We start from the raw sequence: 27,500 nt of genomic DNA, 5'->3' as shown, positions 1-27,500 counted from the left end.
AGACAAAATTAGGAGGATGAAAAGAGAAGAAAAGAAAAGAGAAGAAAAGAAGAGAAGATAAGAGAAGAGAAGAGAAGAGAAGAGAAGAGAAGAGAAGGGAGGCAGGCTTCAAGCTGAGACAGCGCTGGGACAGGGCCCAAACAGATATTAAATCAGGCTAAGCCAGGGCTGCAGCACCTACCTGCAGCATATGAGGGTGCCTACACCTACACACACACACAATCATATCACACACACACAATCATATATCACACACGCACGCACAGGCACACACACGCATGTGCGCACACACACACACACATGCACACAGACACACACAGTGGTCTTGGTGGGTGTTACAGAATGGTATCGTTAACACGTCCATGTGTTCCAACTAAATTAACACAACATGCAGTTGTGTTAAAGGCACTGCTTCACACCACTTTTTTTCTGAAACACACACACACACACACACACACACACACACACACACACACACACAGATCTGAGAATGAAACCAGCCATCAGCTATCTCTCTCTACCCCCTCTCTCTGGAAGTATATACACACACACTCTCTCTCTCTCTCTCTCTCACACACACACACACACACACACAAACACAGCCTCAACAGCACGACAAAGACATTTCCTTTGATTACACAAATGCATCATGGCAGCCCCATTTCCCTCTCCTCCCATATGACTCGCAGGTGCGCACACTTTTGTGTGTACGCTTGTGTGTGTGTGTGTTTGCCTGTGTATCTAAATGGCTGTTCCTCAGCACATAAGTATCACTCACACACACACACACACACACGCACGCACGCACGCACGCACGCACGCACGCACGCACGCACGGGGAAGACAAAGTGTCTAATATCTTTGTATATCTCCAATTTGTGCTGCTTCCATTCCATTGTGAGAAGCCTTCCAGAGTAGCATTACTACATGCTAGCCTAGTATTATACCGTTTTATGGAGACCAATAGCTCATTATTAAACTATCCATCATGCTGCAGGGGAACCCATCCCCCAAGGCAGATCGTGGACAGGAACACTCTGAGAACTTCCGCTAGAACCCTGATTGAAACTAGAACCGGTGAGGAGGAGAAGGAGGAGGGACATGATGCACCTCCAATTAACCTTCAATTCAGACCACTTAACGTGCAATTAGCCTCACCTTGACATTTGGCACAAACACAGTTTAAGCAGTGTCTTTTAAAAATGTGTCTATTCACAATCTATTCGAACTGTAGGCTAGCCTGGCGAGCCAGACCCACATTAAAATGTAGGGTCTGGGCACTCACCGTTCTCAGTGCTCAGTCCGAGGGGCGGGATAATCAGTTGTCTTTCAAATTCCCTCTGTACGCAATAGGACGCAATAGGATATTTGTTTTCAAGTAGCAGGGAATTCAAGCCAAACCGTTGCAACTCTGCCAGCAATCATTATGTTAAGCCCACCAAACGACACTATTTCGATTTCAATGCCTGATTAAGTTTCGATTTCTGGAGCTCACAAGCCAACGGAGAGTTGCTAGACTAGCCCACTAGACTAGCCGCTAGGGGCGCGTCTAAATTTCTAGGCTAACTGTAGGCCCTTTATAGACCACATGTCATGATGACAAGACTTGGACATATCACAGTTACTTCTCTTCTATCTATTTCCTTTACTATACAATATGTGTATGAGTGTGTGTGTGTGTGTGTGTGTGTGTGTGTGTATGTGTGTGTGTGTGTGTATGTGTGTGTGTACACCCTCATGTTCGAGGCATGTGCAAAAAGCAGACAGAGACACTTTTCTGAGGGGTTAACTAGAGCTGGGAGGCAGGGTAGCCTTGGAGTGGCGAAGGATTGATGACTCAGTCTGATAGACCGAGCGACCGACTGAGTGCAGGGCCGACACAGGCAGAGGCGCTGAAAGGGCCCTCTCTATATGGGACTGTGGGCTTGCAGCTCCATTCAAGGTCAGGCCCACAGAAAAGTCAGAGCACATAAAACAGAGAGAGAGAGAGAGAGAGAGAGAGAGAGAGAGAGAGACAGACAGACAGACAAGAGTCTTCTACACAACAAAACTCATTGTCTAAGAGAGAAATGTGGATGGAGACAGAGATACAGAGAGAGAGAGAGAGATAGAGAAAGAGAAGGAGAAAGAGATGCATAGATAGACAGAGACAGAAAAAGAGAGAAAGAGGAAGGAAGAGGGAGAGAGACAGCAAGACAGATACAGAGAGACACTGAGAAAGAGAGAGACACTGAGAAAGAGAGAGACAGAGAGAGAGACAGAGACAGAAAAATAGAGAAAGAGCAAGGAAGAGGGGAGGGATACAGAGAGAGATACAGAGGGCCAGATGTACTAACGCTTTTAGCCCATTTCAGGCGTATTTGTTTCAAGAGAATGCGTGTAAAATCATTGCAGGTATGTACAAACAGGCCGCAATGATGTAAAAGCGCAAACTGCCTGTCGCTGAGGGCTGAAAGTGGCAGATGCGATTGTCATGTGTCATGCATATGCATTCATGGGAGGATCCAGGGGAAAGTGGGAGTTTGGCGTAAAAAAGATGGGAGGGGAAGAGTAAAGAAGCCTAGTTATGTATTCAGCGGTATGTACAAAGACTGCTCCTGAAAGCCCGCGTCTATTCTGCCTAAATACTTCCCTTGTAAAAGCAGGTGTTAATCCACATTGCAGTTCAATGCTTCAATAAGAGAACCTTTCAAAGACAACAGAATCGCTATTTAGAACACCAGTTTTTGTGGTGAAAGTATTTGTACTACCAAAAGCAACCTTAACTTTCGTTGGCCTTTGATGTCTTACTTTCACTTTCACGCCATTCACTTAAACTTTCCTACTTGCTAGATTTGACCAATCTTCCATAGCCTACGTGCACAAGTAGTTTGAGTAGAACTACTGATCTTCATTATCTCCCTGCTTGTTGACATCTTATCATGTATGGTATTATTTCATGATCGCTAAACGTTTGATTCTTTTAATGTTGTCATCAGTTAACTTCATTCAACTGGCGCTTGTAGGCGCTGCCATTCAGTTGTGGACATTAAGTAAAGTGCGTTGATGGGCGGGAGAAGGGCAGAGAAAGGCGAGTTTACACTAAGGATTGAGCGATTGATAAATACGAGGGAAACTTGGGTCTGACAGCGCTCGCAATCTGCGGTGTGTCCATGGCGCTGATAACGCTACGTTCGCAAATGTACGTACATCTGGCCCAGAGAGAGTTACAAATGTTGAAACGCAGCACAACTAAATTAAGAGAGGCAATCTTGAAATTATTCAATTTGATTCTGTCATCAGCCCATTTTCCAGATCATTGGAAAGTGAGCCACATTACTCCAATTTATAAAAAAGGCGACAAATTTAATACTAATAATTACAGAGGTTTATTCCACTGCTTGGTTGAATTTCCCATTGACTTGCGTTCTTTAGAATGTGCAGACTGGCCTTTGGCCATAGCAAACATCCATTTGGGTCATTCCACGTCAGTTCAACCAGGGCCCACGCACTTAGGTCTCAAAAAATTCTGAAAAAATTACCAGGTGTACCTATGTTACCCAGGAGACACACTGTAAAATTACTCTTATGTAAGATCAATACTTTCTAAGATACAGCCAGGGTGTCGATTTTGTTCGGGCTCTTTTTTTTGTCAAAGTTCACAAGCCCACAGCGCAAGAACTAAACCATGTAGGAGGCTCAAATTTTGCATGGTGGTACATAAATAGGAATAGTATGTAGCAAAATCGTCAAGTTTGGTCTGGATAATCCTGCATGGTCATAGCTGTCCCTCAAAGTTGATACAAATTGTATTGGAGTTTTTGGCTGGGCTCTGTTTAAGCCTTCAGAAGACATATTTGTACTCAACATAGGCTCTTGATTTATTTTCCTTTCTGAGATAAGTAGAAACACTCTCACAAAAAGCAATGAACAGAAAATAAATCCCTTCAGGGTCTGAACAGCAGACCTCACAAGTCTGAAAAATCATTTTGGTTACCATTTTCAGAGCACCCAAACACCTTGTGGGAATATACAAAGATTTTTTAAATATGTTTTTCCTTATTCTCCATGATCCCTTCTTTTGGAAAACACCAATTTGACTTGTCTTATGCAAATCTTTCTTTTTTATTTTCCACCCTGAACATGGGCAAAATGCCCCATTGACATACTATACTAAAATCTTACTATATGGGAGTGACATTTGGGGCACCAAATACAAAAACTATTTGGAGACATGGGACAAAGGTATTTCATTTAGTATTCTATTTAAAATTTTGTAGGTGTGAACAGGAGTTGCTCGAATATGGGTTGTAGAGCTGAATTAGAAAGATTCCCTCACTTTCTCAATATCAAAGAGCGCCAAAATTCTAGCATCACCTACAAGGCAGTGAATCAATCAGATACCACCATACTGCTGCCCAGCTGAGGGATGGAAACCCAGAGAAGAACCTCCTAGATTACCTAATTGAAAATCATGGCCTAAACAAAATTGACTCAACCGTTGCTTCAAAATTAAAAAAAAAAATCGTACAATAAATAATGAACAAAAACTACCATTCCTCCTGGGGGAAGTAGACAATTGTGTCCACCTAGCTGCGGAGTATATTTAATCCTGCCACATCCTAAGAGAACAGCCCACATTCCATGATCAATAACATAATAATTCATAATAAAGAGATTATTGCCATGCCAATAAAACTTGTTGAATTAAATTGAATTGAGAGAGACATAGAGATACAAAGAGAGAGAGAGGGAGAGACAGAAAAAGAGAGAAAGAGCAAGGAAGAGGGGGAGAGAGAAAGATAGACAGACAGAAAGTGAAGAGGAGGAAGAGGAAGAAACTAAAAGACCAATTCCAATCAGTGGTATGAAAAACACACACAGCGCAGACCCTGATCGATATGGTGGTGATCAGTGTTCTGATCAATATGGTGGTGACCAGTGTTCTGATCGATGTGGTGATGATGATCAGTGTTCTGATCCCACAGTCCCGGCCGGAGCCTCACCACTGCTTAACTGCACTGTCCTTCTCTCACCATGCCTTCTCCTCATAACAAGACCTTATTCTCACGGGAAGCCATTATATATGACACACACACACACACGCGACGCACGCTCTCTCTGGAAGCTTATTTCAGAATGCTAAACACAATAAGTCCTCTTCCCAAAATCACATACTCTGCTGCGCATGACCAAAGTAGCATGCACACACACACACACACACACACAATGACTAACCTTAGGCTCACATACAATATGCCTGAGTGTAAACTAGTCTTACAGGATTTAAAAATGATGAAAAGCAAAGATGACAGGATAAATAAATAAATGCAGACATAAATTATGAGATGCACAAATGAATAGATGAATGTACAGTTTGGTCATGAAACCTTGTTATAAATTCATTCAAATATGTATTTCTTCATTTATTTATTTCTGTCTTTCTATCAAAACGCTGAATCATTGTCATTTTGGACATAAACTTCACGTTTGGTCTGCGTAGAAATGAGTTCGACTTCGGTATGGACTTTAGGCTACAGGAAGCAACGGAGGGAAACAGGTAGGGTGACAGCCTGTGCTACAAACACAGGATTTATACTGTTCCTTCACAATTATTGGGTTGAACACACACAGTGGTGTCATGTAAGGACCCTGTTCATGTTGCACATCACTTGTCATGACATTTTGAGTTTGTTAAGGAGCACAAAGGCACAGTACATGCCCTCATAGCATAGCTTGTAGACACTTTGGCTGCTTGAGTCGTTAGCCGGCTAACTCGCGTCAGACAGCACCGTTTTTTTTTCATGTTTTTTCTGACCGACAGTATTCCGTAAACATGATCAACTGAGCTCCATGTTAAAATTGGAAGGAGTTCTCCTTTAACCAATAAGCATGGACCATTACTGCAAGTGCCACCTAGGAGTTCTCCTTTAACCAATAAGCATGGGCCATTACTGCAAGTGCCACCTAGCAGTTTCACGGCTGCACAGAAGTACCGGTTCCAGAATAGGGGTCCTGCAGGGGCAATTCCTATGGACACGCACAATGGCCATCCTAAAGAGGCCCCATGAATTGCTTTCTCTGGCCTACTGTTCTCCATAACAACCCAATTTCCCACCACACACACACACACACACACACACACACACACACACACACACACACACAGCCTTTCCTTGCAACACACACATGCACCCCTTTTTCCCTGCAATACACACAAATACCGCCACACCCTGCAACATACACACACCCTCACATCCCCTCCGCAGCGAACAAGACCAGCAAAAACCTCTGGGTTTGATCTCAGGGTAAACTAAAACAGGAGATTGCAGATACACACCGTTTGTTTCCATTTTTCATGACAACTTCCTTTTTGCTGCTTTCTACGGACTGTTTAAACAGATACAAACCATGGAAACATAAATGGATGTAGACAAAAGTATCTCTATACAAGATGGAGGAGAGATCACACACACACACACACACACACAGACACACACACACACTGTAAACATTTATGTGCTGATAAAAAGAAGACAGCAGGCAGACACACAACAGTTACAGCAGATATAAAGAGATAAACATTCATATGTACACGCTGATAGAGAAAGATGGAGGGAAAGATATGCACTCAGAGAAAGCTGCATAACACACAAACACAAACAAACACAAACAAACACACACACACACACACACAGACACAGACAAAGACACACTCACACAGTGACACATACTCACACACTCTCTCTCTCTCTCTCACACACACACACACACACACACACACACACACACACACACACACTCACACACACTCACACAAACACAGAAATCTGTAGTGATGGAACAGTAGAGGATGAACTACATCTCCAAACAGAATGTCCTAAATATCACCGCATGCATATCAGAGGAGAAAGCGCCTGCTGCAGAATGGAGGACACTTGTCCCCGATTCATTAGCAAAGCCAAAGAACTATCATTCCTCCTGGGAAACAATTTATAAATGTACACATCTGAATGTGCCTCTGAACACATATATACACTAATATAACTACTTTATTAAAAATATTGTCTCTTACGCGGGGGTAAAAGTGGGCCGGTATGGCCCGGTACTGAGTACCACTATAAGGCTTAGTGGTGGTACGCAGTACTGGAGAGAGTGGAGAGCAGCTGCCTACCAGAGACAGGGCTGGGCACACACAATTGACACATCTCACTCCCTAGTGCCTCAAAGACGATTTTCAAGCTTAACTTCGCCTGCCTCGTTTTCTTCCTTCAGTGTGATTTTTAAAATTAAAATCACAGCGATATTCGTGCATTAAGGCAGACAGACGAAACGAAAGCGCAACAATTAGATATATATACACACACACACACACACACACAAAAGTGACAAGACTTCAATCAATCAATATGAACAAAATGTATAAAAAGGGGATGAAAGAGAAGGAGAGAAAGATAAGGGAGAGAGAGAGAGAGAGAGAGAGAGATGGATAAAGAAGCAGAGTTAATTTGTCTTATTCAGTGCTCCAGGTTGACCAGCCAATCAGACCAGACGCGTGGAGCACAGATGTGTGTCTGGGACCCCCACACAAAGAGCCAAGCTGAGATAAGCACTGGGAGCCTTTATTACATGCACCCGCAGCAGATGGGGCACGGCAACTACAAAACACGCCGAGAGTGTAAGTGTGTGTGTATCTGTGCATGTGCGTGTGTGTGTGTGTGTGTGTGTGTGTGTGTGTGTGGGAGCTTTGTGTGCTGTTGTGTACACTTGAATGTGAGTATGTCTAAGTGTGTGTGTGTGTTGATGTGTGTATGCATATGTGTGTGTGTGTGTGTGTGTGTGTGTGTGTGCCTCCCAGCTTGTGGTAATTAGGGGGTAGGATTAAGAGGTGTGAACAGACATGTGTGTCTGTGTGTTTGTATGTGTGTGTGTGTGTGTGGTGTGTGTGTGTGTGTGTGTGTGTGTGTGTGTGTGTGTGTGTGTGTGTGTGTGCATGCTGCTCTGGGACTTGAGGGGCTTGATACGACAGAGGGGCCCCACTGTTCCTCTCACTGCACCAGCGGGGAACCAGGACTCTGTATTTCAATTAGAATGAATTACCTCCACACACACACACACACACACACACACACACACGCACACACACGCACACACACACGCGCGCGCACATACACACGCACGCACGCACAGTCGCACGCACACACACACCACTGGCTAGCCGCTTTAATCAGCACCTATAAATGGCCAAATGAGGATGTCAATGCAGAATGATGACCATTTAAATACTACAAGGACTATTAACCAGTAAACCAATACCACTGCGTTTATCTTTAACGCAATTTAGCATTTACAATGCTAACACGTTTTGTTTGTTATCTCACCTGACATAAAGGGCAAACTTACAATCTACAGTATATCCACATCATAAGAGAACAAACGGGAAATTGGGGCGGGGGCAACATCTGCACAAGGCTGTCATTGGGACCTCACCTTTAAAGCAGAGGTAAAGAGTTTTGGTCCAAGGACAAGAAATCAAACTACTGAAAAAGGTATGCAGAAACAGTACAAGCAACAATAACAACAATCAACAACACAACAGCAACACCAACAACCATGACAGTAAAATGCAAGCAAACAGACAAACAGACAGACAGACAGACAGACAGACAGACAGACAGACAGTCAGACAGACAGAGAGCAATGCAGCCGACACTAAAGAGAGGAGGAATTTGCAATCTGCACGTGGCATGTTTACAGAGCGCTGCTGGGGGTGGGGGCATGGAAGTGGGAATCAAAAGCAGGTACAGAACACACACACACACACACACACACACACACACCACACCCCCATGCAGACATGCAAAAACACACAGACTGCAGTCCAAGTATGCTGGGGGGGTTTCTGCCATCTGCACACAGAAAGGGTGGGTGTAGAGTGGGGCAAGAGGGGCAAAGAAAGGGGACAGGGGGGGCAACTCCCTCGACACCTCTCATTACAGAGGCTCCTATACACACACACACTTGCAAATACACACACATACACACACTTATATATACATACAATACACACAAGCACACGTTCATACATACATACATAGTCACATACACATTACACACACTCATATAAACACATGTACACACACATACACACATCACAAAGACACAGATATACACATCTCATGTCTGCTCTCTCCTCCCCTTTCCGTCATGGTCTTCTCTTAGCAACGGAAAAGCTATCCACACACACACACACACACACACACACACACACAGACACACACACAGACACACACACACACCTAGCATTGACCCCATGGGAGAGAGTGGAGGCACGACCCTGTGGATTGATTGGAATAAACATCAGTGTTGAGATGCACACATCCCTCACTGGAGATCAAACAACTGCCCTCAAACACACACACACACACACACACACACACACACACACACACACACACACACACACACACACACACACACACACATGTACAGGCACAAAAACACACACACACACACACACCTGTTCTGACAAAGTGACGCATGTACCCTGCCTAAAGCCTGCACACACACCCTCTCTCACACTCTCTCAACAAACACACACACCTGCATCCACTTTTGTGTCTCACACATCCTCTCCCACTTTCCCCTAGACCAGCCACTCCCAAGAATAAATATATATAAACAACTAAGCATTTAAAAACTGTATAAAAATAATACTATGTGTGAGTGTATGTGTGTGTGTGCTTGCAGGAGGCGGATGCATAAAGTGATTGAGTGTGAGTGTGTGTGTGTGTGTGTGTTGGGGGGGTATTTTTTTCCAGGCGTGGTCTGCAGTGGAGGAGGGGGTGTGAACAAAGGGAAGTGATGGAGAGCTGAAGAGAGGAGAGAGAGAGAGAGAGGAGGAGAGAGAGAGAGGGGGAGAGAGAGAGAGATATATAGAGATATATATAGAGAGATATATAGAGAGATTATTATATATAGAGAGAGAGAGAGGAGGAGAGAGAGAGAGAGAGGGGGAGAGAGAGAGAGAGACGGAAGGTGCAAGAGGGAGAGTGTCAGGAAAAATAAAAACAATAATTTTGATGGCGATAGCGATATGAAAACACAAAGAACCCCACCCCTCTCTCACTCTTCCACTCCTCTCTCCTCCCTCGCTCCCATTCTTAATAAGTGACTTACGGAGTATAGGGTGTGTTTACGTGTGTGTGCGTGTGTGTGTGTGTGTGCGTGTGTGTGTGTGTAGAGAGAAAGAGAGGGGAACGCGATGGATGAACAGACGAGGGCTCAGAAAGTGTGAGCAGGGAAACGTGTGAAAAAGAGTGGAAAGATGACGCCCAAGATTACGCGAGCCGACATTTCCCTTACCCCACCCCTCCACCCCACACACACACACACACACACACACACACAAGCACAGACACACACACACACACACACCACCACTCCCACTCCCCTTACCACGACAAATAAGTCCCACTGGGAGAAACTGGGATTAACCCCCCTCCCACACACACACACACACACACACACACACACACACACACACACACACACACACACACACACCCATCCCACCCCATGCATCCTCTACCCCTCCTCACTGTCGATCGCTTGTTCGCTCACTCCCTTGCTCTGCGTGTGGCTTTCGCTCCACGCTTTATATTTCGCCACCAAACAGTCGAGCTGGGTTTGGGAAAAGAGTGGGCATAACAGGGCGTAGGTGTGTGAAAGTGTCTCTCCGTGTGTGCGTGTGTGTGTGTGTGTGTGTGTGTGTACCTGCCACTATGCTGGCCAGCTGTTGAGTGCGTTGGATAGGGTAGATGTGCCGTGCCTGCGCGATGGCAGAGGCGATTTTGCCGGCATGCCTCTCCTCTCCGTAGGCTCGCAGCAGCGACGCAAGCGCCTGTTGATCCAAGGCATTCAGCACGTCAGCGGCGCTCGGCATTCTGGGAAACCTACGCACACACAGGAGCCCAATTAGGCAGCTTTGACGTCACAGGGTGCAAAAACACACACTCTCTTAACACACAAACACACACACACACACACACACACACACACACACACACACACACACACACACACACACACACACACACACCCACCCCCCCCCCCATACTCCAGGGATGCGGGCTTGAGATCTATAAAAATAGAGAGAGAGAGAGAGAGAGAGAGAGAGAGAGAGAGAGAGAGAGAGAGAGAGAGAGAGAAAAGGAGAAGATAGGAGGAGATGACAGACAAGACAAAAATACTGGATGATAATGTGCATGTAAATCATCCCTTTGTCTGTTTTAATAAACATGTCACATGGACATCCAGACAGACAGAAAGGTAAGTTGATCTACTGCAAAAGAAACAGGCAGGCAGACAGATAGACAGGCAGACAGACAGACAGATAGACAGACAGATAGACTGATAGATAGGTAGATAGATAGACTGGTATAGATAGATAGATAGATAGATAGATAGATAGATAGATAGATAGATAGATAGATAGATACAGAGACTGGATCAAACACTGTAGCACCACATAGATGTTTTTATTCCCACGCATATGAGTAACATTAACAAATACATTTACATCCAAACATTACCAGGCTTGTTTTTTATTGAGAGAAATAAATAACTGCAATTTGTAGAGCGAATCTCTACCTTTTCTATGGCCACCGTCACACAAAAGATCTGTGTGGCATAAACGCACAGTCCAGACAAGTGCTCATCCCTGACCAACACCAGCTCTAAAACCAACAGAGCCATCGATCACCATGCAGCAGGAGTGGTTTGTGTGTATGGGTCACATCCTGACTGGGCCAGTGGTGGACTCAAATGGTTTATTCTGGTTGTAAAATGTAAATGTTTGTTTGTCTTGTTATTGTGTTATGGGACTGTACTAATACTACCTACGATAGTCAAAGTCTGTATATCCCTAGTCCTAACCACCTGGCCAGTGGGGCAGGGAAATGAGTCAGCTTTATTGCCATATGTTTATGTTTATGTTTACATTTATATATACAAGAGATGTGTCTTGACTGGAAGTGTGACACAAAGGAGCTAAACATATAAGGGGAGCCAAAAAAACAAAGCAAACAGGACATTATTACTTTTCTTTTTCTTTTTTAAATGTAAAAATATATACACGCATACACAAATAGGTTAAAAGAAGCTCTCAGGTGTGCTACGTTTGGATTGACAACTGAGGTATCTTAGCTGGGTGTGTGGGTGTGCTAAACCTACGCATCTACGCAGCCAATGCTAGCGGAGGTAACTTTAGCATTTAGATAATAGCTGGTCCTTGTTAGGCCTACGTTTTAAGAAAGGAAGGGAAATGCTATTTATTGGCCAGCCAAATATACACAAACGGACACTTTCATATATCACTCTGCTTAAGATCATCCAAGTAAAGTTGCTTATATGGCTGTCATCTAAAAAGACTCCATGTTTGAATTATTTCCTTTAAAAGAAAAAGAATAAAAAAGAAAGAAAGAAAGAAAGAAAGAAAGAAGAGTGGAGGAGAGAGACGAGGAGTTCCCTGTGTGCAGGTCAGCAGTGGCCAGCTGCTTCGCCCACTTCACCAAACTTCAGGAATTCATATTCATTACGACCAATCCTCTGCCCCCTCCCTCTCTAACGAGGGCACATCCTGTGGGCAGACTCCTCTCTCTCCCTCTCTCTCTCTCTCTCTACACCTCTGTCTCTCTTTTTTAAACCCATCCCTCGATCACGGAGGTTCAGTGTCACAGTGGGTGGGCTGTCCTCTCCTCTCGCCTGTCTTCAAAACTTTGGATTCAACTTCTCAAGAATGTGCCTGGCAGAAGCTGAGTGCGCCTCAGCCAGCACCAGCCAAAACACGGCAGATAATCATCTGACGCAGACACATGAGAGAATGGGATTCCACTGTTTGGAGATAAACAGAAGTGTGTGTGTGTGTGTGTGTGTATGTGAGAATCACTGAACCAAAGAGTGGTTTCTTTAAGGTCCTCCAATTATCTCACTGAGAGAGCTGGGTGAATGACAGGGGAAATGGAAGTGATTCAAAACAGCCTCCGGGATGTGTGTGGCGTTACACTCCAGGCCACGCCATCCCCTGGAACAGGTGTGTGTGTGTGTTCTGTGAGACCCGTGCACTTCCTGTGGTAAACCTCAGGTGATATGTATACCTATACACTCCAGTTAGTACTCTCTGCCTGTGTGGCAAGTCACGTACAGGAGGAGGACTGAGTTAACCTCTCTCCCACACACAGACACCCACCCACCCACCCACCCCACACCCACCCACCCACCCACACACACACACACACACACACACACACACACACACACACACACACACACACACACACACACACACACACACACACACACACACACACAGGGGGAGGCGGGAGACAGAGACAAAGGGAATTATTAGATGGAAACATTTCCGAGTTCTCCGACTGATGAAGATCCCCCTCCTGCTCTGATGATAGATCTAGAAAGCCACTGCCGCCACTTCTCTTTCTCTTTCTCTTTCTCTTTCTCTCTCTCTCTCTCTCTCTCTCACTCACACTCCCCCTCTCTCTCTCCCTCTCTTCTCTGATAGATCTGTGAAGGCGCAGCAGGTACGCTCAGTACCGAGCCACGACAGGGAAAAAGTTGGGACTCACAAGGGCTCTCATCTCAGAGCCGCTCCTTCTGAAGTGAGTCATTTATTTACTTCATTACCGAGTAATTAGCTGACGGTGGCTTTAGCACTGCCCAGCTGGAGAGAGGTGGAGGTATTCGGAGATAGAGAGAACGAGGGAGGCATGGAAACAGACAACGAGAAAGAGAGAGAGTCGTGAAGAGAGAGAGAGAGGCAATGGGAAGAGAGAAAGAAATAGAGAGAAGCTCAGAGAGCGAGCAAAAGAGAGAGAGAGAGAGAGAGAGAGAGAGAGATAAAGAGAGAATCATGAAGAGAGAGAGAGAGGCATGGGAAGAGAGATATGGTCAGAAAAGCAACATAGGTGCATAGAGAGAGTCCCCAATCAGGAGGGGAGCTCTGAGGTGAGCGAGTTGTCCACTTCTCCGCCACGTTTTCTCTCCCACGTGACGTGACAGTGTTCATATTCATATTCAGATGCTGCCTCCACTCTGATGTCTCTGTTTCACGCTGATGCCCATACATGGACATGCATGCCTACCGGAGTGAGCAGGGGGGCCATGAAAATGTCCTTTTTGGAGTACAAAAGTGCGGGAAAATGTCCCCATCTCCTGCCTGTGTCGTGTTCTTTCTTTCATTCTCTCTCTCGCTCCCTCTTTCTCTCTCCATCTCCCTATATATGAATATGTGAGGAATTTAAGTGCAACACCTTGAATGGAAAACAAAGGTTCCTATAGCATTTCTACTGCAATGGGTTCCATTACTCACCCAGATACTTGAGAGCATCTGCCCACATCCGGCACAGACCCAGGCCACAGGCCACACGGATGGGGCCCACATCCGACACAGTGTGTGTGTGTGTGTGTGTGTGTGTGTGTGGTAACATGAGAGAGGCTACGGAATTTGATCTGTGCATTACTGACTGCCAGCAGGCTTCCTTCAGGTTCTCCGATTCCCACTGATTCGTGTTTGTTGGCCCACCACCTCAGAGTGGTTAGTGCTTAAAGTCACAGCTCTACAAAACATGCGTAATTCATCTGTGTCCATATTCTCCATATATCAACCACACTGAATTTGTGCATTTACATTACATCATTGTACATAATTATTAAAGTAACATATTGTCAGATCAGCACTTCACGTCAACATAAAAATGGACATGTCTGACGGCCCTATGTAAAATGTAAAATGTAAAATGTAAAAAGTAAAATGTAAATCAGATATCTAAGCAAAGTATACTTGCGTATACAAGGAATTTGGTCTCTGTATTTATCCCATCCGTGAATTAGTGAACACACACAGTGAGGTGAAGCACACACTAACCCGGAGCAGTGAGCTGCCTTGCTACAGCGGCACTTGGGGAGCAGTGAGGGGTTTGGTGCCTTGCTCAAGGGCACTTCAGCCGTTCCTACTGGCCGGGGATCGAACCGGCAACCCTTTGGTTCCAAACCCGAAGCCCTAACCAGTAGGCCACGATTGCCCCCTATAATCACTTCGAGAGCGGACTAAAGAAGTCTTACTCCCCGACTTGCCATCAATGTGAGGATCACATTTGAAATGAAGCTGTAATGAGTCTGAGGGTGCTGTGGGTTAAAAGTGGAAGTTTGTCCCTCACCTCTCTCCGTCCATCCTCATGTCCAGGGGCCCATCCTTGCTGAGGGCGAAGCCGCGCTGGGCGCTGTCCATCTGCATGGAGGAGCAGCCAGCGTCCACCAGGGCGGCGCTCACGCTTCCTGGGCCAAAGCCCAGGCCGGTCAGCAGGGAGCTCAGTTCACTAAAGCGCCCCAGCAGCGGATACACACGACCCCTAAACAACCAAGAGAGAGAGAGAGACACACACACACACGGGTGTTGAATGCAGGGTCTACAGTAAAACTACAGAACTGGGAGAGAGATATGACATAGATTAATTTGAGAGAGAGTGAGTGTGTATTTGTGTGTGTGTGTGTGTGTGTGTGTGTGTGTGTGTGTGTGTGTGTGTGTAGGGGGGGGTGGTATACCTGTCAAAGCAGAGCACACCCACATGTACTGTATTTATGCATCAGTAATCTTTACTATACACAAACACACACACAGACTCACTCTATTTATGCTTCAGCTTATACAACATGTCGGCATACTTAAACAGACACACACACAGACACACACACACACACACACAATCACCTATTGTATTTATGGATCAGCTTACGCAAATATATCAGCAATCTTAAACACACACACACATACACACTGCATTTATGCATCGGCTTACACAAACCAAACAGCAAGCTTAAATACACATACCCACCCCCCCCCCCCCACACACACACACACACCCACACACACACACATGGACCAAGCAATTTCCGGTGAAACCATCTTACGTTCCTCGCAAACGGCATCGTAATTAATTAAAGAGGAATTTGTATGATAAACAGCATTAATGTAGGAGGGTGGGCGTTTAGGGCTACCCATAGACAATACACTCACACACACACACACACACACACCACACAGTAACCTAGAGGAGACACTGGGGTGGAATGCATTGTGTCATTTCCTGTTATCATATGCACCAGAACTACACTGTAAAATATATACTCGGCATAGGCATTCAGCATATCTATGTGTATGTTGAAAAGACTATGAACTGTGAAAAGCTTTGAATAAAAAGGAGGCCCATCTGGAAATGACATGCTCTAGAACGGTTCTAGAGGCCGATCATGGAGCTGCACCTTCCTTGACTGTGCATTACGCTAGCACCACGTTCACTGGATGATGGAGAGATGAATGCCATTGTTGTGTCACACGTGTAGGTCAATTTTCTTAAACTCTTGTGAAGTGCGGGGCCCTGACATTTTTCTTCAGGCATCTCCGAGACAGCCTGATGAAGATAAAGAATGCCTGTTCTGTCAGGCAGGACCTCAGGTTAACCCTATCACTGCCAGCCATCAAGAGTGATGCGAACATGCCTTTCACTGTCACACTCTTTTTATCCACTACTTCTCTCTTTTCGCTTTCTTGCCCTCATTATCTATCCTGCACCCCCTCCCCTCTTTCTCTCTATCTATCTATCTGTCTGTCTGTCTATCTATCTATCTATCCATCTATATATCTCTTTCTCTTCACCTCTATCTGCTCATCTGCCCTCGCTGCGGTGGTGTCTGTCCTGTTTTCCTCTCTCTCTCCCCATCTCTCTCTCTCTCGCTTTCTCTCCATCCCACCCTTCCTCTCTCTCTCTGCTCATCTTCGCCCTGACTGTGTCTGTACTGTGTAGCTGCATGCAATTTTCATGTGACCTTTTCAGCAGAGGCATGAGAGGAGAGGAGAGAAGAGGAGAGGAGAGAGGAGAGAAGAGGAGAGGGAGGAGAGGAGAGAAGAGGAGAGAAGAGGAGAGGAGAGAGGAGAGAAGAGGAGAGGAGAGAAGAGGAGAGGGAGGAGAGAAGAGGAGAGAGGACAGAAGAGGAGAGGAGAGAAGAGGAGAGCGGAGGAGAGAAGAGGAGAGGAGAGAAGAGGGAGGAGAGAAGAGGAGAGGGGAGGAGAGAAGAGGAGAGGAGAGGAGAGGAGAGGAGAGGGGAGGAGAGAAGAGGAGAGGAGAGGAGGAGGAGGGGAGGGAGGGAGGGGAGGAGAGGAGGAGGAGAGGAGAGAGGAGAGGAGGAGGAGAGGAGAGTGAAAGAGAGGAGAGGAGAAGAGAGGAGAGGAGAGAAAAGAGGGGGAGAGGAGAGCAGGAGGAGGGAAGGACAGGAGTGGAGAGGGGAGAAGAGGAGAAGAAAGGAGAAAATGTCTGTGTGCGCATGTGTGTATGTGTGAAAGAGAGGGCAGCAAGAGGTCAAGGCCAAGCAGTAGGCAGATAACCCAATCGTCATGCCAACATCACTATCCCACATCACCATGGCATCAGCATCCACTGGCACAACTCCATGGAAACCAGCTCTCTTGAACAACACAAAGAAAGAGGCACGAATCAACAAACCCACAACTAGAGGAAGACAGGAGGACGACAAGGCAAATCATGGAAGTGCAAGCAAGTCGGAGAGAGAGAGAGAGAGAGAGAGAGAGAGAGAGAGAGAGAGAGTGTGTGAGAGAGAAGAGAGAAAGAGAACGGGAACAAGGGAGAACATGAGTGAGTGTGTGTGAGACAGAAAGACAGAGAGAAAAAGCGAGACAATAAGTGAGTGTGTGTGAGAGAGACAGAGAGAGAAAGAAGGAGAGAGGGATAGAATGATAGAGTGAGTGAGTGTGTGAGAGAGAGAAAGAGAGAGAGTGAAAAGCAACTTCACTCACTTCACTTGCGAGGCAACTCCAGGCAACTCCTGAGTGCTGAGTGCGTGTGCAGGTCCGCCCCCGGTGGCTGTGGGTGGCAGCGGGGTCTTACCCAGCAGGCCTTGGGGTCCCTGTCTCTGTTCGCCCACGCCGCGCCACGCCACACCACGCCGCGCAGTGCGCTCCTGGAAGATCAAGGGCAGTCGAGCGCTACGCCCGCACAGCTCGGGCTTCCCCTGCCAGAGAGCCCCAAAGAACACCACCGCACCGCAGAGTGTGTGTGTGTGTGTGTGTGTGTGTGTGTGTGTGTGTGTGTCTGTCTGTGTGTGGGGGAGGCCTCTCTCTCTCCAACTTGCTCTCACCTCCCTTTCTCTATCTGACTCTGTCTATTTCTCTCTCTGTATCTCTTTCTCAAACTCTACACCCCCACCCCCGCCCTCTCTAACCCTGCCTCTCTCTCAGCGCCTCTGCACCTTCATTAATTTGTTGGAAAATCTATAGCGAGGCATTCTCCTCTCCTCCCACGCGCTCCGTGGCAGAACATCCCTCCGCTCCCCTCCCCTCTGCACCCCCCCACATACGCCCCCGCGCTGCAGGGAGAGGGGAGCCTCGGCTCTTCCCCTGTCCTCCACCCCCGCACGGTGCTCTCCACCCAGCCCAACACACACACACAACACACACACACACACACACACACACTATCTAGTAAGCATGGCTCCACAGGTCCCACTGTCTCCCCTGCATGTGTGTGTGTGTGTGTGTGTGTGTGTGTGTGTGTATGTGTGTGTGTGTGTGTGTGTGTGTGTGTGCATGTGTTTGTATGTGTGTCTGAGTGTGTTAGTGCATGTAGGTGTGTCAGACTAGCTGTGATATAGGACTCCTGAGGACCCAGAGAGTTATTGCATAACATAACCATAGCACATACAGACATACACACACAGACAAACACACACAAAAACACACAAAACAAATTAACATTCCCGGCTGAGGCCAATGAGAAGTTCTGCCCAACAAGACAACTTGTTGCTGGTTTCTGTCTGTAGTCACGCAGAAATCACACACACACACACGCACGCACGCACGCTACAAAAATACACCCAAACACATGGACATGGACATGCACAACCACGCACGTACGCACGCACACATAATCAACATAACATGACAACTGTTTTTGTGTGTGTGTGTGTGTGTGTGTGTGTGTGTGTGTGTGTGTGTGTGTGTGTGTGTGTGTGTGCATGCTGTCCGAATGCCTTTATTTTGTTCATTTAGTAGAGACCAGGAGGCCTTTCGAGATTGTGTCACTGGGCAAGCACAGCATTTCAGGGGGTTAAAACCTGGTCTTGCCCCTGGTGTCTGAGGGAAGTGATCCTCAATCCATTCATCTACCCACCTATCCATACACCACTACAACTTCACTGCACATCTTAAAGAACTAGTGCAGCCCCCGCTAAAAACATGCTTTTCTTGTAGAAACCCCGTAGCCCAAATGCATGCCCGCAGATAGGCCTGCTTTAAAAATAGGATGATAGTAGGAAAAAACATCCTTCCAGCAAAGCATTCAATTATGCTTTTAATAAATGCATCACTGCTTTTGACATTTTTTTACAGATGACAAAATGACAAAGGGCTAACATTAATAACTGTTTTGAGTAAGGCTATGTTTAGGCTATTTAAATAAATTGATGATAGAAAATGTAAACACTAGCCTAGAAATCTAGACGCACCCTAGTGGCAGCAAATGCAATTTGCAGCAAGGGTAGCCTACTGTAGCAAGCGTTGGCTTGCAAGCTGGAAAAATTAAACTTCGACCAGGCCAATCACATCGTGTATAGAGTTGGCGGCGGTTCCACTGTGAATTCCCTGCTACTTGAAAACAAAGAAGACGGATGTTGCTGCTGGCGAACAGCGGTCTTTGAATCACGACTCGAGTTAAGTTTTTTTTAAATTGGCAAATGTTTGATCAACTAGCCAACTAGCTCTGCTGGTGGGAAAATGCATGGGACTCATGAGTTGTGTAGCGCTATCCTATTGTGTGCAGAGGAAATTTGAAAGACAACCGTTTATCCCGCCCCTCGGATTGAGCAGTGCCAATGTTAAGTTCCCAGGCCCTACATCTTGATGTGGGTCTGGCTCGTCAGACTAGGTAAACACCATTTTGTGGATTGATGCATTGTCAAATGAGGGGTTGGTTGCCGTGTTGTTGCAGAATCTGTGGAATGATATTATGCAAGCAAACCACATCCAGAGGCAGCGTCTATCATTTTGAGGTGTGATGAGTAAGGCATAATGTATAGAACGCCGGTCATTACTGGGAAAATAAGTCCCGACAGGGTGAACCGGACCCCGTTGCGCAGCGGCTTATTGCACGGCTACTTGCCAAAACAAAATACTAAACTCCCCACGATATCACTTTAGCCTACATAGCCTAGCCTATATGTTACCGTTCATCGTGGCATTTGCTGAGAAACAAATAGTTTGCATCAACACACGCTGAACTTGAATCAAACATTTTTTAGAACACAGCTGATCAACCGTCTGCTTTCACTTTTGAATGAAGTTCCAGTCCTTGCGTAGTGATATGGAAGACGTATCAGAAGCACAAAACCCGTTGCCATTAACAGCGGTAATTATATGTTTGCAGCGGTAATTACATATTTTACTGTAGAACTTTGGGAAATCCCATTCAAGCCAATGGAGCGTTCTACTTGTCTTGTGAAGAGCCGTGTAATAATGTGCTTTAATGTTATCGTATTTCACATCCAAACATTTTACTTTTACTTTTTTTCAGTACTGCACACACACACACACACACACACACACACACACACACACTCACACACACAAACACACACAGGCGTTCCTGTCATATATATATATATATATGCCACACACACACAGGCGTTCCTGTCATATATATATATATGCCTGTGTATGTGTGTGTGTGTGTGTGTGTGTGTGTGTGTGTGTTTCTCTATCTGTCACATACTGTATGCACACTCTCACACCTAGACATACACTCTCCCCCCTCTCACACAAACACACACACAAACACACATACACACTCTCTCTTTGACACACCCATGCATACACACCCAGACATACAGACACACACACTCTCTCTTTGACACACCCATACATACACACAGAGACATACAGAAACACACACACACACACCACACACAGACTCACACACGGCCTTAGCCTCTCGCGGTCATTTCACTCGAGGAGTGAAAAGGCAATAACATGGCCTGACACAGCCTAATCAATATGTGAGCAGAGCAGAGCAGAGGCACAGATTAAGCCCTGGGCCCACTACCGCTCAGAGGAGCTCCAAGCAACCTGCACACGCCTCCAAATGCCATACTGCCTTCGCCTCGGTGAGCATCTCTCTGAGCACCTCTCTGAGCATGACACACACACACACACACACACACACACACAGACATACACATATTGACACCCATACACACGGCACGTGAAAAAACACAGAAACACTAGACACACTGACAGTACACATACTGTACACACACACACACACACAAAGACACAGACACAGACACACAAAAGGTCTATAGTCAGTCCAGGACATGGCAACCTTTATTCCAAGAATAACCTGCTGTTTTCAAGGCTTCCTAGAACCCCAATACTGCTGGGAAAGGCCAGTAGCATAATGTGTTCAGCTTCCATCAGCCCTAAAGAGTCTTTGATATATCTAAAGCAGAATGTGTATTTTAGGAATGACTATGTGACCACAACACTGTGAGTGTTCCACAGTTCGCAGCTACATGGTAAACACACTATTTAACTCCTCTTCTGCGGTCTCCCTGAATGTTGGCACTAGCCCATGCAGGCTAAAGTGAGCCAACAGCTGCGCTAGCTCTGTGACTGCTAGCGTTAGCCCATGTACAATGAGCCAATGGTGAAGCTCTATTTAGTGTGAGTGTTAGACCATGTAGGCTACAGTAAGCCCATTGTGCAGCTCTGCTATCCTTGCTATCATGTTAACATTAGCCCATGTACAGCCAGTGGTGTTACAACTTCACCATCTCTGTGATAGTTCACATTAGCCTGTGTGCCTGTGGTGCAGCTCTTTCATATCATCTCTGTGACTGATAATGCTAGCCCATGTAGGCTACAATGAATGTGTGGTTAGCTCTGCTATCTCTTGAATTTCCCCTCGGGGATCAATAAAGTATCTATCTATCTATCTATCATTAAATTGTAATGTAGTTCTGCTGAGACAATACTGTTAGCCCGAGTACTGTGAGTGCAGGTCTGCTGCCTCTGTGATTGTTAGCGTTAGCCCGAGTAAAGTGAGTGCAGGTCTGCTGTCTCTGTGATCGTTAGCATTAGCCCGAGTACCGTGAGTGCAGGTCTGCGGTCTCTGTGATCGTTAGCGTTAGCCCTGTTACTGTGAGCCTGTGGTGCAGCCCGTGGTGCAACTCTGGTCTTCCTCTGAGCCTGCATCACTGTGGGGGCTCCCCCTCCTCACCACTGGGATTTCTTCACCTCCAAATGATTTGAGAATATGCAAAACACTTATGTAACATTTTTTTTAAATTATTAACTTCTTTATGAGGCTTAAACAGAGCATAGGAGATATAAATGTCTTATGCAAGGTCTTATATTATTAAAGAGGACAAGTTTCACAAGTGTGTGTGTGTGCGTGTACGTGTGTGTGTGTGTGTGTGTGTGTGTGTGTGGTATTCACATATAATTGCTTAGGAGGAGCAATCTATTTATAGCTGTGCAACCCACAACACTGACATCACAGTGAAGTTAAAACTGTACAGCGAGGAAAACAGATTCCCTCTTGGCCTAAACACACCCTCTCTTCCTCCCTGCATCTCCCTATTTTCTCTCCCTCATGGATAGACAGCAGACTCAGACGAGGTACCCAGAATGGGAAATACGCTCAGCAGAATTCCCAGCATCTGCTTGGGAATTATTTGCCGGATATTTACATGATGGAGACGGAAGGAAAATAAGAACCAGAACAGAAGGGTGGGGATGGGGGGGGGAGGGGCTACAATCCACGGGAGGCCTGCAGAATAATGCACTGATCTCTCAGTCAGACAGGGATCACAAGAGATCTGAGATGGGACCATAAAACAATCTGTTGGTGCTGCGTGTGTGTGTGTGTGTGTGTGTTAGGGGGGGAGGGGAGGGGAGGGAGGGGAGGGAGGGGGGGGGAGGGGTGAGTCATCAATGCGCTGAGCGTACAGTCTTGGGATGCATGAGTCAGAGAGCGGCACAGAAACATGGGATAATGGAGACAGATGGCAGATAAACACCTGCACACACGCACACAAACACTCACGCACGCACGCACGCACGCACGCACAGGCGGCAGGTGTTCTCTTACCACGTCTATCTTCCCTGAGGATGCTGAATATGTAAAAACATGTCCACTAGTTCCAGCTCCTTGGGTGTGAAAACGGTCATTTCTGCCAGCCAAGTAGCCTATTAGGCCTACGTCACATACACACCACAGGGTAGAGAAAAGACATATAGAATACAGAACATGGAATATAGAATACAGAACATGTAGCGTCCATAGACTGTAAAAAACGGTAGCGTTATGTGGAGTCATAGAACATACCTATAGAATACAGAACATAGAACAGTGAAAAGCCTTGAGTACAGAATGCATAACATACAGGAATGTGGAATACAGACTGTGGGATATAGAACAAACAGTCCTATAACAAGCAACTCCTTGTGAGGGCTGCTGTGACGTGTTTTCTTCAATAAGTTCGATCCACGACTGTTAAATAAATTACAGCGTAAGACCTTAATGACTGCATTCAATGGTATCCATAGCAATAGAAGGCACCATGCTGTATCCTCAAGTAAATAAGGAAAATAATCTTTAGTACTCTAGCATTTAGCATTTCCTGTCACAGCTGGCCTGTGGAGGTCAGGGCATTATGTTATATGTTCAACAACAATAACACATATTTTCTACAATACACTGATTATATTCTGAAAGGGGCATGTAAATCAGACAACTAAGTAATATTTTCAACAAGTCAACTCTGTTTGCATGTAATCCTTCTTTTAGATCATGATAAATGAGAATCTAAAATTGACTTGCAGCATTTCAGTATGACAAAAAGCTCTTCTGTTCTACAGTACTGCATTAGCAGAGCTCCTTCTAAGACACTGACACTTCCACAGTGCTAAAGGCATGGACCCCAGGCCTCGTCAGATCTAGACTACGCCTGAGCCAGCTCTGTTCCAGGGTAAGCTGTTGTAGACTATGCCTTATGCCTGAGCTAGCTCTGTTCCAGGGTAAGCTGTTCTAGACTATGCCTTATGCCTGAGCTAGCTCTGTTTCAGGGTAAGCTGCTCTAGATGCCTGAGCCAGCTCTGTTTCAAGGTAAGCTGTTCTAGACTATGCCTTATGCCTGAGCCAGCTCTGTTCCAGGGTAAGATGATCTAGACTACGCCTGAGCTAGCTCTGTTTCAGTGAGTGTGTATTTGATCTGGCCTACATTCATATCACCAGCACTGCTACTTTTGCCCTGAAGCAGCACTTAATCAATTAGGAATGCTTTCAGAAATCTTTTGTTCTCACTCTCTCTCTCTCTGCTCTCAATTTTCAGCATATGCAAAAGCATGCCACACACACACAGACAGACAACCCCCCACACACACACACACACACACACACAAACACACACACACACACACACAGCTGCAGTGGTGTAGTGGAGTGTGTTAGTGTTGGCCTGCAGTCCATTTGTGTCGCTCTCCTCCTCTCTCACCCTGCCCTGTCCCTATCAGTGGCATCTCAATTCCTGATACAGTGGATCACTGACATCATCAAGCAGGGCGCGCACACACAAACACGCAAAGAAACACACACACACACACACACACACAGAAAACGCACACATACACACACACACACACACACACACACACACACACACACACCTACAAACAACAAACACAAAAACAGGCCGATCTAATCAAAATTCATACGATTTATAGTCATCTGTTTTCGGCACAAAATGAGTTGAGGTTCGTTTCCACTGGTAAGATCTGCCTGCATACTAAAAACACTGGTATCGTGAGGCTTTCACTCCACTCTGCTCCACATCCAGTGACCTTTGATTGCTCATGGAGATTCAATTCAATTTCAATTCAATTAAATCCCATTACTTGAATTCGGTGCAATGAACAATAGATATTGCCTCACTTTACAAATAGCATTAGAGCCCCTCTAGAGTAAAGCCATGGCAACAGTGGAAAAACAAATGTTCCTTTTTAAAAGGAACAGGTTTCCATCCGCGGAGGAATGGAAGTGGAGGAATTTGAGAAAGTGATTAAATAAATCAGAAGGGCTGAATTTTTGAAGTAGTGTGGCTTTTTAAAAAAGGCATTCAGAACATGTTTGATGATGGTGGAGGTTATTGTCCAATGAGTATAACAATACCAGTGGTATTAAATGGTACCTAGAGTGTTGCTGAGTGTACATAATTGTATAAGTATAAGTATATATACTTTTTTGATCCCGTGAGGGAAATTTGGTCTCTGCATTTAACCCAATCGTGAATTAATGAAACACAAACAGCACACAGTGAACACACAGTGAGGTGAAGCACACACTAATCCCGGCGCAGTGAGCTGCCTGCTTCAACGGCAGGCGCTCGGGGAGCAGTGAGGGGTTAGGTGCCTTGCTCAAGGGCACTTCAGCCGCGGCCCACTGGTCGGGGCTCGAAGCGGCAACCCTCCGGTTACAAGTCCAGAGTGCTAACCAGTGGGCCACGGCTGCCCACAAATTGCGAATGTGGATAATACAGTGTGATTTTTTAATGTTAACTTCAATTGGTGAATAACCACCAATTGAAGTTAACATTAAAAAAGAGTTTATCCACCACTCTTTTGAGTGGTGGATAAACTCTAATAAGAGGTGGATAAACTATTTCTGAAATTTCAGAGGTGGATAAACTGCATTTACTTGCGTTTAGCCTCCACTACAGCCCTGTGTGTATCATCCAAATGTGTTTGAAGCAATTATCTTGATAAAACATCTACATTGTGTTGCTTTAAATGACAAAGTGTTTTGTGTAGTTGTTGGTGACTTGTCTCTGTTCTGCTGTCCCATGAACAGAATCTTATGAGTACACAGTGACTCAGCAGCTTCCGTTCTGCTGCCAACCCGGAGCTCCCCCACACTCCCGCCATTTCAAGCGTGTGGACACAGGAGCTGAAAATATCACACACACACACACACACACACACACACACACGAACACACAACCCGGTTCTCCCACACTCCCGCCATTTCAAGCGTGTGGACACAGGAGCTGAAAATATCACACACACACACACACACACACACACACACACACACGAACACACAACCCGGTTCTCCCACACTCCCGCCATTTCAAGCATGTGGACACAGGAGCTGAAAATATCACACACACACACGCACAAACAGACATACACACACACATGCACACACAGACACACACACACACAGTGCTCCCACACTCCCGCCATTTCAAGCGTATGGATGCAGAAGCTGGATATAAAGGGCCGCTTTGAAAGACACGTTGAGGTGGGATAGAGAGAGAGAGAGAGAGAGAGAGAGAGAGAGAGAGAGAGAGAGAGAGAGAGAAAGAGAAAGAGAGAGAGAGACATAGAGAGAGCTGCACAAACAGCTGAGATCCCAAAATAAAATTCAATAGCAAAGTGGGTCCACCTGAAGTGCGATATTTCTGGACAAAATAATACCAGAAAATAGTAGGAAACCCTGCAGCAGCACAGAAGGTTGCAGGTGCAGCCTGTGATGGACATTTCCTCCTCCCTCAGTGGACTCTCCTTGTGTTGTTTTGAAAACGATCAGCCCACCTTGCCCGTACTTATCTCTTAAGACAACAGACACGAAGTTTAAGACACAAAACACCTCAAGGGCCTGACCTGTAATTAACTCACCGCCGCATGTTTGTTTTCTCGTTAAATTAGGCTAATCACTTCAATGTTTACTGATCGTCTACCTACACAGGTGTGGGAAACATGCATAGAAAGCAAGTCAGCAATTTATTTACGTGTCTCTGCCCATTATTTCATAGAAACGCCTCTGGGCTGTGAGAATAGAGGACTGGAGACACTCAATATCGCCTCTCAACAACAGAGTATCCGATTGTACAGCTTGGAGACTGGAGGCACTCAATATCGCCTCCCAACAGAGTGTCCAATTGTACAGCTCGACGACTGCGAAGCACTCAATATCGCCTCTCAACAACAGAGTGTCCGACTGTCCAGCTTGGAGACTGCGAAGCATTAAATATCGCCTCTCAACAACAGAGTGTCCGACTGTCCAGCTTGGAGACTGGAAGCCATGTGGGGACCATGATCACGAAGCGCTGATAAATCTCAATGACACTGTGATCTGCTTTAAATAAAAGACTGCCGCTCTTTTGTTCTCGCCTCTGTAAGCTCTTAAGCCGGATGCGCAGCTATGGGTGACCTTTTAGCAATCGAACTGAAACAATTTCCTGTCGCAGGGCAGGAGGGGAGGGGAAGAAAAAAGATAAGGTGACCTCGGACGACAGTGAGCCCGTCCTGCGGTTCTCACCGCACGTTCCTCTCTCTCTCTCTCTCTTTCTCTCTCCTGGCCGTGGCGCCAAGAGAGAGA

The 27,500-nt window shown here is 45.9% G+C and overlaps 1 protein-coding gene across 2 annotated transcripts in view; it reads right to left on the bottom strand.

Annotated features, from left to right (window-relative positions):
* mettl15 (methyltransferase like 15) overlaps window positions 1–27,500 on the bottom strand; it is a 107,851-nt gene that overhangs the window by 8,604 nt on the left and 71,747 nt on the right. For both annotated transcript variants that reach the window (XM_048230885.1, XM_048230886.1), the window contains exons 4-5: window positions 15,213–15,404; window positions 10,756–10,934 (exon numbers count right to left, since the gene is read on the bottom strand). In XM_048230885.1, coding sequence (XP_048086842.1) covers window positions 10,756–10,934; window positions 15,213–15,404 — 371 coding nt within the window. The remainder of the gene's footprint in view (window positions 1–10,755; window positions 10,935–15,212; window positions 15,405–27,500) is intronic.

This window comes from Alosa alosa, chromosome 21 (genome assembly GCF_017589495.1).
Source record: "Alosa alosa isolate M-15738 ecotype Scorff River chromosome 21, AALO_Geno_1.1, whole genome shotgun sequence".
Taxonomy (NCBI): Eukaryota; Metazoa; Chordata; class Actinopteri; order Clupeiformes; family Clupeidae; genus Alosa; species Alosa alosa.
The sequence above is the reverse complement of the archived record's forward strand: the minus strand, read 5'-3'. Positions and strand labels throughout refer to the sequence as shown.